The 17,452-nt window shown below is 44.1% G+C and overlaps 2 protein-coding genes across 2 annotated transcripts in view; both read right to left on the minus strand.

Annotated features, from left to right (window-relative positions):
• Positions 1–44: 44 nt before the first annotated feature.
• On the minus strand, positions 45–13,377 carry sema4e (semaphorin 4e). Its single transcript, XM_031560238.2, has 15 exons — positions 13,071–13,377; positions 10,953–11,273; positions 10,604–10,749; positions 10,250–10,312; positions 10,038–10,136; positions 9,591–9,690; positions 9,052–9,162; positions 4,368–4,519; positions 3,764–3,936; positions 3,392–3,548; positions 2,902–3,124; positions 2,478–2,605; positions 1,965–2,134; positions 1,555–1,607; positions 45–1,124 (listed from the first exon to the last, which is right to left on the minus strand). The coding sequence occupies exons 2-15, from the start codon at positions 11,059–11,061 to the stop codon at positions 514–516; spliced, it is 2,295 nt and encodes a 764-aa protein (XP_031416098.1). The 5' UTR covers positions 11,062–11,273; positions 13,071–13,377; the 3' UTR covers positions 45–513.
• An 813-nt stretch (positions 13,378–14,190) lies between these two features.
• Positions 14,191–17,452, minus strand: part of stap2a (signal transducing adaptor family member 2a) — an 11,426-nt gene continuing 8,164 nt past the window's right edge. The window contains exon 11 of the mRNA XM_012831840.3: positions 14,191–15,725. Within this exon, the coding sequence (XP_012687294.1) occupies positions 15,667–15,725 (59 nt within the window). The 3' untranslated portion in view covers positions 14,191–15,666. The remainder of the gene's footprint in view (positions 15,726–17,452) is intronic.

Consider the following 17,452-nt stretch of genomic DNA (forward strand, 5'->3'; position numbering starts at 1 on the left):
GCCCCCGTTTTTACAAAATAAGAGAGGCAAGTTTAGACGGATGATTCAAACAATCAGTCGTGTTTAATCATTCACAGTATTGACTCAAAACTCAACACTACTTTCAACCCACCTAGTACCAGAGCATATCTAGACCCAGAATGAACCTCAAACACACTAGTCACAGTAATTTTAGACACTCATCTACTCCTGCTCATCAGAAAGGCTCATAGAAAATGTCCTCAGTAAAACTTTTTATACATTTCTTTACAGTTTGACAGTTCATGAATGTGAAGTTTCTGAACATATAACCACACCAAGTTAATTTCCTGTATGTGTAAATATAAAAAATTCCTAAAAAAGAATTCTGATTCTGATATCCACACCTTCGATCAAATGAAAAGTAATGTCTAACAAAGTAGAAAAAAAAGTCCAAAAGGCTCCTTTTTGTTTTGACGCCAAACTAAATTTCATACACAATGAAAAGGCACAGAGTACATCGTCTGCTCCTGGATGAGTGTATGACTCCAGAGCTTAGATACTAGACTCCTCAGCGGCGTGGCCATCCATTGAGAGAGCGTGCTCCTGATTGCCGTGGTTGTTGTTGCTGTTCCCAGCCGGGCCTGGAGGTTTCTCCTCGGTGCTCTGCAAAGGCTGCAGTGTGCTGGCCACGTCCCCTTGGCTGCCCTCAGGGTGCTCCTGTCTTCCTCCTAGCTTGCAAGGCAGCAGCGTGAGGTGGCCTTTATAGTAGTTCCATGCAACTAGTGCAACCAGCGTGACTGACAGCAACGCCACCAGCACCTGCATGCCCACCATCCCCCCGTTACTAGACTGGGCCTGAGGGGAGGTGGGGAGCTCCAGTCCTCCCCTGGTCCTGGTCCCCAGGGTGAGTCTGTATTCAGCCCCCAGCCTCCGGTGCTCGTGCCCGTGGGAGCGCTCCAGCGACCAGCAGGAGTAATGGCCGGCGTCGCCCACGCTGGCGTTGAGGATCATCAGGCTGTCCCTGTGGAAGTGATGCTGATCGGAGCGCACCAGGGCACGGCCGCCCACATGCCAGAGCAGCTGTGCCAGGTCAGAGATGGGCTCACAACCCAACTTCACATTGCTGCCTGGCACGAAGGTGATGTTAACCAGCTTGGCCTTTTCTGTGATAGGACAGGATGTTTAAGCAATTTCAAAGGGTAGTACACAATACATTATATTTCTGAAATCTAAAACAGGCAGTTTTCCCCCTCCTGGTGGCAAAGGTTACAAGCCACAATACATAATGGTTTGCAGAATGTATAGCATTCACCATCTCTTTATTTCATACTGACAGTTTGTGTAAATGTGCAGAGGTGCTGGACGCTGGTCTGAAAGAACACATTTCAGATGTTCTGGACCTTTCCACTCATTCTCACTACTGGTAAAACCATGCACACTAATGTATTGCTGTCAATTGCACTTGAACTTATTTAGACCCCCAGACCCTATCAGTATGTCCATGGGTTTTAGTGTCCAGTGAATGTGTTGTCCACTGTCAAGCATGTGTAGCACTGAGTGAAGTAAATATCAACAGTAGACTGAATACACTACCTGGAGGGGGGCAGGAAGAAACATCTCCATCCTGCAGACTCTGAATCACCTTACTGAGAGAGACACATGTCAGAGAATGAGACGAGATCTTTAAGTGCAGTGCGAGGAAGCAGTATGGTCACACAACAGACAGTGGGGGCGACAGTGGTACAGGGGGTAAAGAAGTCGTTTAGTAATCAGAAGGTTGCTAGTTCGATTCCCTGTCGAAGTGTCCTTGAGCAAGACACTGAACCCCTAATTGCTCCTGATGTGCAGTGTGCCATCAGTGTAAATGTAAAATGTGTATACATTGTAAGTTGCACATATGTAAGTCGCTTTGGATAAAAGCGTCTGCTAAATGACTAAATGTAAATGTTAAATGTAAACAGACAAGGGTAAACGTATGTCCTGTGGTCGGTGGCTGATGGTACCTGTCTCCCTGAGAGTGCACTGGGCTGAGGGAGGTGCACCGTGCGGAGGTCAGGTCCCACACGCAGAAAGGGTCCCGGGCAAGGACACAGTCTCCACAGGATCTGTAGCGCCCACACGAGCTCAGTGGCATCTGGACCACGCCCACTTCAGAACCCGCAAACAGGTGACCCTGCGGTACGGATCAACGGTGGTTACTGGTACAGTACGCATCACAAACAGGTGACCCTGCGGTACGGATTAACGGTGGTTACTGGTACAGTACGCATCACAAACAGGTGACCCTGCGGTACGGATCAACGGTGGTTACTGGTACAGTACGCATCACAAACATCTCCTCAGATTTCTTCAGCACCTTTCTGGCAGGGGCCAAGGAGCTTTTTAAACTTAAGACAAAAGATCATTTGGATGAAATTTGGATTTCTTCCCCCAAAATGAGGTGCACCACTGCATACTGTACCTATACCTCAGTTTGATCTAGAGAGTGCTGTCTACAGCTGGTGGCTATGGCGTACCGTGCTGTCAGAGAGCCGAAGGATCTTGATCGCCTCGGAAGGCTGGAAGAGTTGCACCTCCTCGATGATGAACGCCTCTCCAGCGTTGTCTTTACCGTAATGGACAGCTTTGAGTATAGAGCCGGTCTCTATAGAGGTCAGAGGTCACATGTCTTATTAGCTCGGCCACAGCAACTCTGTTCTCTCGACTGATTATGACACAACATTTCAACTCCATGCAGTGTGTGTGGTAGCAACATTCAAATGAATAATGAAGACTGGCTGTTTAAGAGTACTGATGAAAAATAAGTATAAAATTATACACACAGTGCTGTTATAATATTATCTTCACATATTAGACATGAACATACACCCAATACGCTGATGTATACATGACCTCCAAAGTGCTAGTAAGTGAAAGTGTCATGTCAGATATCTATATTACCTGTGCCAATAAACATGACATGGTAACTAGCTCCATCCAAAGCCACTACACTGGCTACCACAATGCGGGTGAATGCAGCCCCTTTCTTCACCAGTAGGGGGCGGTTGTTCACTGGCTGAATCTCCTGGTCCATCAGCGGACGATCACGAATGAACTGCAAGGTCTTGTCTGGCAGCTCCATAGAGCTGTTGATGCCCATCTTACGTGTTGCTGTGTCGATGCACTGCAACCATTCAAATGTATAAATAAGATCATTAGTTTGAAAAAAAACAGCAGGTAAACGTTTTTCAGGGTAGGAGAAACCTGATCATTCAAGCAGAATCTATTGATCAGCCTTTTTTATTGAAGGTAGAACATTATAACTTGAACTTATAATCATTTATGGTATCATTTTTAGGATAACAGAACATTCAGTGCAACAGATAGGTATAACACGAAAGGGGAAAGGATGGGTGGGGAGTGGACACATGCTGCATCAGGCAAGCCTCACCGCTCCTGGTCGAGGGGCGGGCAGATCGCCACTGAACATCACCCACTTCACAAAAGAGGTTTCCACGGTAACAGGCGTTTTGAACTTCCCCTCAGTAAACACTTGTTGTATATCATGCATGCTGTAGACACACACAGCGGAGTAGTCTGAAGAGTCCCTGTCAGACAAAAAGAACAATTGGTTTGTCTTTACCACCAAAACCACCTGGTAGTATCAGTGACTGTTCTGCACTGCAGGCCTGGTTGTAAAGCACCTCTCCATCATATTGATTGGCATATACAGTATTAATAGTGGTAGACACCGGGAGGCGTGAGTTAATTGAACTCGCAGTGACTTTCTTTTTTTTCTCAGAACTCAATCTTAAACACTCACATCTGAGGGGTGAAGACAGCATAGAACACACATGTAGACCAGTCGGCAGGGCACGAGCGGAACACGTCCTGCACTAAGTAAGGCAGCTGAGACTCCAGGACAGGACAGTCGAGACGCGCTTTTACAAAAGATGTCCATTTCCTCTGGAGGGTCCTTTGGCCACCTATGTCTCCCTGTGGCAAAGAGATGAAACAGGTGATCTTTTCGTTCTGTTGATGCAGAAAACTGTTTTGTGAGTTTGCATTTCAAATTCAACTGACTTATTATTACCATTGGTTGGAACTGTATGGAAATAGTATTGGGTTGCATTGTGTGTTTTTTTTTATTTCACTGGTTTTGTCATTAACCGTGGAGTGTGTTCGCACACAGTAACCGTGGAGTGGAGTGTGTTCGCACACAGTTCTGGCTATGAAAATGGAAAACAAATGAATTGGATTGCCATCCACTGCTCCAGCCAATCAACATGTTGCCACAAGAGTACGGAAGGGAGGGGTGTAATTTGATTGGCTGTTGAACTCAAACATCAACCTTTTGCCAAAATAATGGACAGTGTCTTTAATTGCTTCATTATTTAAAGGGTTGATGAGTGCATGAAGTAGCCTACCTTGCAGACCCTGGCCACCCGAGACACAGCCAGCTTATGGTAGAAGTCGTATTCCACAGCGGTCTCACTGAAGAACAGGTAGATCTTGTCATCGTCTCCATCGGGGCTATTCTCACTTTCTGGGATATGGTCCATGTAGATGAAGTTAGGCTCTGCAACCAGGAGAAGCTTGCAGTTAAGTCTGTTTTTAAGTGTATTCCCTCAAAGTTCAATTCAGTTAAGTCTGTTTTTAACTGTATTCCCTCAAAGTTCAATTCAGTTAAGTCTGTTTTTAACTGTATTCCCTCAAAGTTCAATTCAGTTAAGTCTGTGTTTAACTGTATTCCTCAAAGTTCAATTCAGTTAAGTCTGTGTTTAACTGTATTCCTCAAAGTTCAATTCAGTTAAGTCTGTGTTTAACTGTATTCCTCAAAGTTCAATTCAGTTAAGTCTGTGTTTAACTGTATTCCTCAGAGTTCAATTGTATTTTAGAATAATGATTTTTGACAGATCTGAAGACAGATCCCAGATCGGAAGACAGAGCTGTGTTGAAACTCAGAAGCCATTAGAAGTTGTCACAACAATGTTCCAAGGTACCCGACCCCTATGTACATGTTGTCTTGATATATACACCGCCTGAAGGGGCTATTGTACTCCTTTTTTACACAGAAACGTAAGCACGTAAGAAATGACGGAGAGCCCACGGAGACCCCAGGGCTGTGATTGATCCAACCCATGCTGTTTACCTTGTGGGTAGTAGCATGCTAACATTAGATAGCTGGCTCAGGCACCTCGCAAATCCCCTCAGACGTATTTTTCAGTTACAATAACAGGGTTTTTACATTGCACAGTGTCTATTTCTCGGTAACTTTAAAAAAAGTCAAACAAACAACTTTAATGTACAAATACGACCATCTACGGAGTTTGGTCCGCCATCTTTTTTTTTATTTGCTTTCCGACACCCACCAGCCAATACTTGTTGGAAAGTGTCGCTCAGCATATGGTCGCCGACAAAAAAAAGAGTCGCTCATGTTGCTGCATTTATGCTTCAGCGGTCGAGTGACACTCGACATACTGACGTGCCGTCTATCTAGCCAATCACACTTGCGCAACACTATGTGACATCAACAGTAGAATTTTCTCTTGGTAGCAGACACTTCCAGGTGACAGTAACAGTGAGATCCCACAATCTAACTCTATGTGCAATGATCAAGAGGCTCAAGGTTTACACCAGCCAAAGATTGATGCAGTGGTTCTGAACAGCCCCAATGGTTATTCACAGAAATGCATGTAAATCTCTTTGTTCACTGATTTAGTCATAATATATTTCTCTAGCCCTGAGATGGGCTCGGATGGGTCTCTGAGTCATGTAACCACACTGCTTAACATCAATGATCTCCATCCCTTTCTCAGTAGTGTTTTTATATATAACTGAAGCAGTAGCTCCCACCAGCAGCAAACAAGACATCAGTGTTCACTTTGGAATATCGTCAGCGCAGAATGAATACTACAGACATGTCAAAACATTTTTTCCACTTATTTTTTGGTATAATTTCTCTCAACATTTAGAATCCTCTAGTCCAAGCAATCCAACACTGTCATTGTGTATATCAGTATGAAGCTGTTCTCATGTTAAAAACACATTCAAAAGTATTTGACCTCAACGCCTTGACACTCTTCTCTTCTGAAAGCAAAAGCTGATTTATTTAAGGACGGAACCGTTCTGCTAAAAGAGCATCTGTTCACTTTGACCAGTTCCTTCTTCTGTTGATGTCTGGCTAGATTGTGACTGGTTAAACTCAATTCACTCCAACCTTCCCTTATGGCAAAATGTGACATCATGTGACGATACTGTACAATTCTATATAACAAATGTAATAATGTAATTAGCGAAGTAAGACTGTATTGTAATTCAGATAAAGTACATTATCATTAAATTAATTGAAATTGAAGATAAGGACTGTAATAGAAAAGCTTGAACTGCCTTAATGTGATGAAGAGGAAGATGGAAGGTCACAAGCCATCAAACAAAGCCGACCTGCTTGAATTTTTGCGCCAGGAGTGGCATAAAGTCACCCAACGGCAATGTGAAAGACTGGTGGAGAGCATGCCAAGACACATGAAAGCTGTGATTGTAAATCAAGGTTAATCCACCAAATATTGATTTCTGAACTCTTAAAACATTAGTATTGTGTTGTTTAAAAATGAATATGAGCTTGTTTTCTTTGCATTATTCGAGATCTTGAAACACTGCATCTGTTTTGTTATTTTGACCAGTTGTCATTTTTCTGCAAATAAATGCTCTAAATGACAATATTATAATTTGAAATTTGGTAGAAATGTTGTCAGTAGTTTATAGAATAAAACAGAAATGTTAATTTTACTCAAACACATACCAATAAATAATAAAACCAGAGAAACTGATCATTTTGAAGTTGTCTCTTAATTTTTTCTGGAGCTGTATAAATAGCCATCTTAAATTCAAGTGATGCTGCATTTATGTTTACTGCAGTTCACCTGGGAAACATGGATTCTTACTTTACAACAGTACACAACACTAATACATACAAACGTTTGTGTCTGTTTTATTGTATTTTCAAATGTTGGGGTTGTAGGTAGTAGGTTTTTTTTTTTTTAATCAAAATGACACATACTGACAGTACATACAGTAGATATACACCATCTGAACTGGATTGAACTGAATAAACTGTATTTAAATCATCAAAATACAGTAATGTGAGTGTGTGTGACTTTCTGTTTCACTGGGGTATAAATCTGAGGTGACACACGAGCAGGGCCATTATTCATTCTTCAATATGGGAAAGATAGGAGAACACACAAGTCAAATAAGGGAAAAGTGTGTTGCGCTTCATAAGTCAGGGAATGGCTATAAAAGATAGCTACTCGCCTGAAAATGCTCATTAGGGCAAACAAATCAACTGGAACTGTTACAAACTTGCTTGGAAGAGGACCCAAGGATCACTGTTGACAAGTTACAGAAATAAAGTAGCATCTTGGGGTCACCAAGTCTCCCAAACTACCATGTGATGCCACCTCCATGCCAACAGATTGTTTGGAAGGCAAAATCACAAAATCAAGCCCCATAGAAAACCTGTGGGGTGAGCTAAAGAGGAGAGTGCCCAAGAGAGGACCTGGGGACCGGGACCCTGGATGATCTGGAGAGATTATATGAAGAGGAAAGGTCTCAAATTCCAACCGTATAAGATGTAAGGTATAAGGATAAGGATAAGGATAAGACTCAGTCCAGTTTTATTGGCAAAGGGAGGTTGGACAAAATTGCAGGGCTGCACATGAAGTGTGGCACATACGGTTTAGAATAAAGGTCGAATTTTCCTCATTATTATTTTAGTGTGAGACTAAGCTTATTCACTTTAATAACACTTGTTTCATCTTTACCAGGGGTGCCAAATATTGTGGATAGGACTGTAGCTCTACAGTATGAAATAAGATAATTAAGCTAGGTTATCTGAAACCTAAGCTAGCTACATTAAAAATAAATGAAAATGCTTGAGAGTAACACCATTACAAAATAATTTCATTATACATTCATATTTATTTTCAAATTTGGCTTTGAAATGTTGCGTAGGCCTACTTTTATTGATATTGATATGTCCAGGCTCCTCTGAAAAGGGGAAGCCGACTGTTGTCACCCGTGAACAGTCAGCAGTGGGCCAACTGTCCAGTCTACAAATTGTCAGCAAAAGCAAAAGCAAAGTTCGATGTGGTTAATTCTGAGAAGTAACAAGGACAGAGGTGCAAGGAAAAAGAGATGTTGTTAGAACTGTATAAAATGGGTTGGAGGAGGCTTTGTCCTCAGTTCATCTGCCTGATCGCTCTTGCCTTATGCTTAGAGTTTTTGAGATGCTCCATGGACCGGCTCAGCAGCAGTTAACTCCTCTGAAACAAACCGTTCAGTATCTTCACACCTGTTTGCCTTCAGAAGTTTGTTGAGAAGCTTTTAGAATTTTCCGCAACATATTATATGATCCTTTGGATAGTAATAAGGCTATCTCTGTTCCCTGTAATCTCTGTAACTGTATGCTGTCATTTCACACACAAGCCACCAGCTGCGTGCGTCTGATGATGCTGGCTGTGGGAGGCTCTTGTACCCTCTCTCACACAGCAGACACTAAACTGAATGAAGCATGTTGTCGTCTTAGAAGAGAAGTTCTCATTTTGTATCCTGTTGTATTTAGTTTCAAATTATTTTTTTAGATCAAAAAACAATTATTGAGTAACGAACGTCGCTGATTATGGACATGGCTGTCACTTGAACTTGAACTTGAACAGAATTTAGCAAATTCTTTTCAATAATTTGTAGTAAATGAAATGACTAGTTAGTTAAATCAAAGTACGATGCTCCAAACAGTTTATCTTGTGGCCACAGTGATGCAAATTAATTTGAAGAAACATAATGTTTGATGCACAGACGTGTCAGACTTTCCCCCCAAATAATAACACAAGTTGAAATTTTCGAGTTGAAGAAATGGGGTTGAATGGATTTTCTTCGGTGTAAAAAAAAAATCAGTTTACATTGCATTATTCATTATCCTAGGTGATAGTGCCAGAATGTGGGGAGAGTTTTGCCAAATAGAACTCAAATAGCTCATTGCTTACTCCATCTTTAAATCTCTCCATCTTTAAATCGTTGGAGAATACAAATCCAAATGCTACATCATCTCACCACTGAGCCAGGAGCTCTTGAAGTCGGTGCGGATGGGGTCTGGGGAGCTGCGCATCACCACCGGCTCAGAGCCCAGGAAGTTCATGGAGGTGGCAGAGTACAACTCTCCCTCTGGCAGAACAGAGAGAGAGAGAGAGAGAGAGACAGACAGACAGACAGAGAGAGATAGAGAGAGAGAGAGAGAGAGAGAGACAGACAGAGAGAGAGAGAGAGAGAGAGACAGAGAGACAGAGAGACAGACAGAGAGAGAGAGACAGACAGAGAGAGAGAGAGAGAGACAGAGAGACAGACAGAGAGAGAGAGACAGAGAGAGAGAGAGAGAGAGAGAGACAGACAGAGAGAGAGAGAGAGAGACAGAGAGACAGACAGACAGAGAGAGAGAGACAGAGAGAGAGAGAGAGAGAGAGAGACAGACAGAGAGAGAGAGAGAGAGACAGAGAGACAGAGAGAGAGAGGTCAGGTCAGGTCAGGTCAGGTCTTATCAGGTCTCGGAGACTGTATTTCAGTGCTTTTCTGGATGAGAAACCATGTGTACTCACCGACCCACACCGAGGAGTACTTCTGGAAGGGGTCGAAGGGGCATTTCCCTTTCCCATCCTCTTGGTCATTCTGCAGAATCAGCTGTCCATCTTTGTAATTCTGCCAAAAAAAAGAATGATATGACACTTCGAGCGTTGGCCTGCTTGTGTAACACATTTAAAGGGGAGCCTAAGGCAGCAATAGCTCTACGGCATCCCAGATTTCAGGACCAGATTTCAGAACCAGTCGATGCATTCTGTCAAAAAACATGTGCAGTCAATGACATAGAAACAGAAGATAATAGAACATTGAAAAAGTGAGAACCACAAGACGGAACATCTCAGGTTAACTCTCATATCCTTAATTGAACTGAATTTGTGTGTGTGTGTGTGTGTGTGTGTGTGTGTGTGTGTGTGTGTGTGTGTGTGTGTGTGTGTGTGTGTGTGTGTGTGTGTGTATGAACTCACCATGTAATCACACATTGGATGGAAAGCATTGGTTCCACACACATACATGCTGCCATCCTCTGTCACATGTAGTATGCGGATGTAGTTCTGGCACTCTATCTGGAGAAGACACAGACATGGGCACACGTCACAAGCAATCATAAACTGAGCCCTATAGGCATTGTGTCTTTTCCTCGTGTTACAAGAACGATAACAGCCAGCGTCACACATACCTCGGAGTCCTTTCCTTTATATTTGCATTCTTCCTGCTGCTCATCGGTCACATCCCAGTTCACCTGCACAGTTACCACACAAGGTCAACTAAACACGTTACATCTTAACCACAGGCATAACCACAGCCTAGATTTCAGCAAAGAATTCACTGGTACATTCAGATAAATACATCTTTTTGTTGTGGATTCTTTGATCAATTAACTTAGGGCAAAAGCTCAAATCGCTATTATAGTGCACACAAGCTTGAGGCAAAGTAGCATTCTAAATAGAGGTAATTTAAAACAGAGATGGAAACTCATTGACTCGTTCCTTCATTCAACATTAACACACGTGAAGTACTCCGATGGTCTTACTGAGGCCTTCTTGTTGCTGATGTTGTTGATGTCCAGGGCGTAGATGACTCCTCTGGCCCCCAGGATGACCAGACCCAGGTCATCTCTGAGGACCATCATGGTATAGTTCCACACCTGATCTTCCCTGAACAGCTTCCCATTGTCACCTGTTTCCATAAGCAAAGCCCATCAGTCTATGCTCATTCACTTGACCAGTACACAGCAGCTCAGGAACATCTGAAACATGTCCAAGGACTGGTTGTACAGAAGCCTTAAAACAACAGTGTCCACGGAGCACTTAAAGTCAATTTGGGGAAAGTGTGAAAAAGGAAGAACTCTTCCTCTTAAGAAACGATAATACAATACTCACTGTGGTAAGGGATGGTCTTTCGGGGAACACAGTCCAAAGGCCAGTCTTGGCTGGACATGGGAACTGAAAAGAAGAGGTGGAGGACACACAGCACTGCCAGGACGTACATGGCTTGGCAGCATTAGCAGGTCCGGGACAAAGGCACGGAGAAACTCCCGGGAGCCGTCTGCACGCTGTGGCTCCGGATAAAGCAGTGATTCAGGGCACGACGCAGGCAGTCGCCTCCTCCACTCCAGCCGCTCAGAAGACAAGTCATGGTAAAATATACAGCTGAGAGAAGACAGACACAGCTTCAAAGGCCTGGGACCTGTGTAAGCCCATCTGAGAGGGACAGAGAGAGAGAGAGAGAGAGAGACAGAGAGAGAGAGAGAGAGAGAGAGAGAGAGAGAGAGAGAGAGGGAGAGAGCGTTGGAGAACAGGCAATGAAAGGACGCTGAAGGAGTCTCAGTCTCAGCAGCAGTATATCTGTCAGAGCTATAGTGATGTAAATGAGAGAGGTCAGAGAGCTGTTCGTGGGGTGCGGAGACTTTGATTTCTGCTTGCCAGGCACCTCAGTATGTGATAGAGCTTCTCAAAGGAGAGCCTCACCAACAAGCCCTGAGCTGCAGCAACAAATATCTGAACACAAGTAAAGAACCCCTTCACCATTAATAGAGGTGGACAAGGCGGCCATTTCGGATCTTAGGGGGGAGCATGGTTTTCACATTTGGGACTGGTAAACAATGCGGTGGTTGATACTGTAGGATGATACGTTGCCAGGTAACTTTAGTAATTTTACACAAAAGTGTCCATTGCATCTTCTCTGTCTGGCAGAAGACAAATCCCTCAACACCTGCTGAGACTGTAAGCCGCAGAACAGAGGCCTCCATTCATTGGGCCACACCAGCACACATGCTGTATATTCTACTGTGTGAAGACTGGCTGCAGCAACAGCAATCCAACTGTCACCTTTTCAACCATTAGTGATTTTTTCCCCAGATGCAATCCAACTCACAATCTGTACTTGTATGCACAATATTGTTTAATGCAGCAGACTTGCAGCTGTTTGAGGGGTCCTCTGCTGCTAAGAGGAAGTGTGAGAAAGTGTTCTTGTACAGAAGCAATGACATGATGCAGCGTGGCTTCAATTAGAATGCATTGGTTTGCCACATTCTCTTCTGTTGCACTGCTTCTAAGACTACTACTAGTAAGAGTCTAAAATTACAATTCACTCCATGACACTAAAGCAAGGAATAATAACTTGAGAATGGGCCTCTCTATGTACTTTTGGAAATGTTTTTTTTTTTTTATTGTACATGATTCTTTTAACCTTTTAGTGGTTGTGTGACTTGTCTAGTCAGAGATTATCAAAGAATCTCTGTATTTCCTTCCACCCTCTGCTCAACACTACAACTCCTTTTTAGGCCCTAACTCTGCTCCGTGTGTCTCTGTGTCTGTGTCTCTGTGTGTGTGTGGGTAGCTCCTTCCTGAGTCTGATGGCTACACTACAGAGATGAGCTCAATCATGTCCAAGAATGCAGTCTACCTGACACGCTAACATGCCTCACATCTCTTTCCCCCTTAGGCCAGGAGAAGCCACACTTACCTAGGCAGCCCTGGTTTCAAAATGGCTTCCTGGTTGCCACATACATACTTGACAGGAAGGGAAGCAATTGTTTAAGCTCATGGCCAAGATTCAGCACTTAAAGGATCCTAGGCTACAACAGCCCTTGCATGGAATGACTAACAGTCAGCATCAATGTTTGTGTGTGCAGTGCAGAGACAAGTCTATATGTTTAGAGATCACCACTTAAAAACTTGGAGTTTGTTTCCTAAACAATAGAAGTGACATTAATTGTTTTTCCTCTTAAAGTATTCACTTAACAGAAGTGGCTGTGTAAGCATACATTCCAATTCCCATTTAGTAATACATCCCAGGATGAATATCTGTAAATCATTCCATGGAAACATTACGTTTAGATTGCTGTCCTGTGAGACTTCAACTCAACCGGAAGTGGACACACCTCGAAATCATAGAATCTTCTTCCTCTTACCTGAGTACAGGTCCAAAATGTGTATACAGTACATTGAAATTGAAATACTAAAAAGGACACGATAAAAAAAAAAAGACTTACTGACCTCTCAATTCTCAGTCGTCTGCCCAGAGTAAATGTGGAATCAGGTTAGTCCGGCTGTCAAAAAATGTTGTTCAAAACACATGACCCAACCACCCACTTCTTCTGGCTTTTCAAGAAGGCTTGCAAGCATTGCTGAAGGAACGCCCCTTTGTGCTTTCTGTTGCTGCCGGGAGTGAAACTGCTTCAGTTGTGTGGAGTAGGACCCAAGGGGAGGGGCTGCTCACCCTCGCAAGATTCTCCAGTCGGCAACAACCGGAGTGCAAGAGCGTGCAGCGACAGGCTCCCCGTCAAGCCACTACAGAGTTGTGTGTTTGTGTGCAAGAGAGAGGGAGGGAGGGGACGCCATGAGGGAAGGGAGGGAGGGAGGGAAGGAGGGAGGGAGACAGAGTATCTGCATGGGTGTGTCTATGGTAGTATTTGTGTGGGAAAGAGAAAGAGAGGGGAGACGGACATATGGAGAAAGGTAATGAGGAGCACTTGTCTAATGTGTCCTCTCCAGCCTGGTCACTTGTCTAATGTGTCCTCTCCAGCCTGGTCACTTGTCTAATGTGTCCTCTCCAGCCTGGTCACTTGTCTAATGTGTCCTCTCCAGCCTGGTCACTTGTCTAATGTGTCCTCTCCAGCCTGGTCACTTGTCTAATGTGTCCTCTCCAGCCTGGTCACTTGTCTAATGTGTCCTCTCCAGCCTGGTCACTTGTCTAATGTGTCCTCTCCAGCCTGGTCACTTGTCTAATGTGTCCTCTCCAGCCTGGTCACTTGTCTAATGTACCCAGTAGAAGCGCACATGCCCACTCCAGCCTGGTCACTTGTCTAATGTACCCAGTAGAAGCGCACATGCCCACTCCAGCCTGTTCACTTGAGCTGTTGATTTCCCGCCAAAGCTCCTCGGGTGCCCCTCCGTCTGCAACACGTGAGGGGTAAGGGGGGTTTTGTTTCACCGCTGAAAAGACTCTAATTAGACAATGAGAAGTACAGAGGGGTTTCCAGTTTTCTAGGGGGTGGCCAACTGTTCAGAGCCTTCTGTAGGAACGGAAGGAAATCTGAATGCTGCTGGGGTGCTTCTGCCCACCATTGACACATTCAAGAACATGTTGCTGTGCCTCTTTGAAGCTTTTAAGATTACAGCTTAGATATGCTATCAAATAGGTAACTTATCTCTAACACACCTCTCATTATAACCCCCTATTAACCAACTCACTGAGGAAACAAGGAGACATTGCATCTCTGGGTGATGGTGAAGTATGGATCTCTCTGACTCATGATCATTTTCACTTTTTAAAAGAAAGAACACCCAAGATCCAGCGTGGAGGAGTACAGACAGACAGAGGAGGGGGAAACTTTACCCTCTCACCAGCTTGGGAACATTCATTCTTTTTTTATGCACAGTCTCCCCCTGCAGGTCAAAATATGGATATGGCAAAATGATAGGCTACACCGCCATACCAATGGAACACTAATTGGTTGTTTCTTTCCCAGGCCAATTAAGGTCATTAGATAAAGAGCAAACTGGCGTGTAGAACTAAGAGAGGATATAAGCCAGAATAACTTTAAAATGCACAATAGTAATTAGTGCATGAGCGTTTGCAGGTGTGGACAAACACTTCACACCTGTATTACAATGTATTTGAGTAAACTTTCTTTCAGACAATACAACCCAATAGAGATGGTAGATTTACCTCAAGTTCCTATCTATGGAGTCGAGACTAAAGACATACTGATCAACTGCTGCCCATGCAAAAACCTTTCTTTAATTCAACCATAAATTGTACATATATAAATAACACTGATTTTTTTTTATAAATAATACAAAAACAAAAGGACAAAGAGAAGCAAACATATGCCAACGATGGAAGCATGCACAGTAAAACACAAACACAAACACAAACACACAAACGCGGAGGAGCTTGGGCTCAAACACAAAGGTTATGGATGAACTCTACTGGGTACGATCCTTTGAAGGTATATTGGAGTTCACAGTTAATGCTGAGGGTCACGATGGAGGATGTGGTTAGTAGCAGTCACTTCAGTGGTTCATTAAATGAGGTCATATGCTGCTGATTGGTTCTCTGTGTGCTTTTCCTTTCAGTTGTTGACTGAATTCCATATTTGTTTCCTTTTAGGCTTTTACCAAAGGGAGGATAAACAGAGTTGAAGAGTCTCAGTTTTGAACTTCTATCGTCAGATCACAGATCTAGCGCCCCCTTCTGTCCCAGAGGTGTCATGGCCATCCAGTTTGGGCCTGGAATGCCAGGTGGAGAGTTCACGGTTCAGCCAGAAAAGGACTAACAGTGAGCGGTATATTGTAAAGTAGAAGTTGCTGGTAGGACTTTGACCTGTAGTAAACCTGCTGGATTGGACTGATCTTCTCCAGGAGCTGGAAAGAGTTCTGTTTGACCTGGCTAGATCTCACCAATGTTTTTTTTGTTGTTTTTGTTTTTTCCAAACTGCAAGAGACCACGTCAACTTTGTAACCAGAGTTCACCAGAAAGCACCACGTTTGACGAAGATCCATTGACACTGTGTGATAACAGAAGGCACTGGCAGAGAGGACAGCTAGGGGGCAGCAGTGAGGGGCTGACTGGTGGGGCGGGGACAAGTCACTCCTGGTTGGCTCTCTGTCTCTTCTCCAGCTTCATTTTGAGTTCATCTGTGAAGCCTGTAGAGGAGAGAGGAGAGAGGAGGAGAAGAGGAATTAGTCTCAGCTGAGGGGATAAGGGAGAGGAGGAGAGAGGAGGAGAAGAGGAATTAGTCTCAGCTGAGGGGATAAGGGAGAGGAGGAGAGAGGAGGAGAAGAGGAATTAGTCTCAGCTGAGGGGATAAGGGAGAGGAGGAGAAGAGGAGGAGAGGAATTAGTCTCAGCTGGGGGGATAAGGGAGAGGAGGAGAAAAGGAGGAGAGGACTTAGTCTCAGTTGGGGGGATAAGGGAGAGGAGGAGAGAGGAGGAGAAGAGGAGAAGAAGAATTAGTCTCAGCTGGGGGGATAAGGGAGAGGAGGAGAGAGGAGGAGAGAAGGAGGAGAGGAATTAGTCTCAGCTGGGGGGATAAGGGAGAGGAGGAGAGAGGAGGAGAGAAGGAGGAGAGGAATTAGTCTCAGCTGGGGGGATAAGGGAGAGGAGGAGAAGAGAAGGAGGAGAGGAGGAGAAGAGGAATTAGTCTCAGCTGGGGGGATAAGGGAGAGGAGGAGAGAGGAGGAGAAGAGGAATTAGTCTCAGCTGGGGGGATAAGGGAGAGAAGGAGAGAGGAGAAGAGGAGGAGAAGAGGAATTAGTCTCAGCTGGGGGGATAAGGGAGAGAAGGAGAGGAGGAGAAGAGAAGGAGGAGAGGAATTAGTCTCAGCTGAGGGGATAAGGAAACAGGCCCTCAGGCAGGATGAGTGAGACGTCTGCATGTGCTCACAGTCTCGTCCTGTCCCCGGATTGTTTCAGTAACTAGGCCACAATGCCTCCATTGTGCCTCTATTCATTTGGAGTGTGTGTGTGTGTGTGTGTGTGTGTGTGTCTCTCTCTCTGTGTGTGTGTGTGTGTGTGTGTGTGTGTGTGTCTCTCTCTCTCTCTGTGTGTGTGTGTGTGTGTGTGTGTGTGTGAGTGTGTGTGTGTGTGCATGCATCAGGGTGTGTTTACAGTCAGTCTGAATGAGGAAAGAGGGTGTAACGGACGGTGTACTATGCACTCTATGCAAAGGCCGGACATTGTTTGTGTACAGAGGACAGAGTTTGATTATGATTGTCGGCATGGACTGCCACACTTGAATAGCACACAGTGCCCTCCAGAATGATTGGCCCTTATTTGTCCCTTACTGGTGATCACGTGTTGTCTCACAGTACCAGTAAATGAACCCATTACCACAAACAAATAAAAAAATGAAGAAGTCACAGGTGATCACAAAATAAAATGTATTTATTTAAAAAAAATCACCAGGTACTTCCTGGAATCCCTAATGCCTTGTATGCTAACAATAGTAGGGGGGGGGGGGGGGGGGGGCTTTGGTAGCCCCACAGCATCACCGATCCTCCACCATATTTAACTCTTGGTTTTAGGTGCTTTTCTCTGTAGCCATCTTCATTTCTACCAAAAACCCACCTTAAGCATCTGGCAAACTCCGAGCACTTTTGTATTGGAAAAGATACGCAAACTTTCTTTTTTTCTGGCATACCATCCAAACAGTTTGTTGGTGTGGAGGTACATTCTTTGACTTCTCTGATCATCCTCCTCACTCGCGTCCTCTTTCAGGCTGGCTCATGACAGTTTTGAATTCTTATACATTTTAAAGATTTCATTAACTTTGACTGAGACGAGCATTTTATGTTGAGCAGCTATTTTCTCGAGTCCATTCCCTGACCTGTGCAAGTCAACACAATTTTGGCTTAATCCAACAGAATGTTCTTG

This window comes from Clupea harengus, chromosome 22 (assembly GCF_900700415.2).
Source record: "Clupea harengus chromosome 22, Ch_v2.0.2, whole genome shotgun sequence".
NCBI classification, from domain to species: domain Eukaryota; kingdom Metazoa; phylum Chordata; class Actinopteri; order Clupeiformes; family Clupeidae; genus Clupea; species Clupea harengus.

What these genes read in the sequence shown, in the direction of transcription:
- sema4e (XM_031560238.2), bottom strand. Translation starts at nt 11,061, where the DNA reads ATGTACGTCCTGGCAGTGCTGTGTGTCCTCCACCTCTTCTTTTCAGTT. An exon ending in AAAGACCATCCCTTACCACA is followed by an intron (nt 10,750 to 10,952) that starts GTGAGTATTGTA and finishes TTATGGAAACAG; the next exon opens with GTGACAATGGGAAGCTGTTC. An exon ending in GGGTGGCCAGGGTCTGCAAG is followed by an intron (nt 3,937 to 4,367) that starts GTAGGCTACTTC and finishes TCTTTGCCACAG; the next exon opens with GGAGACATAGGTGGCCAAAG.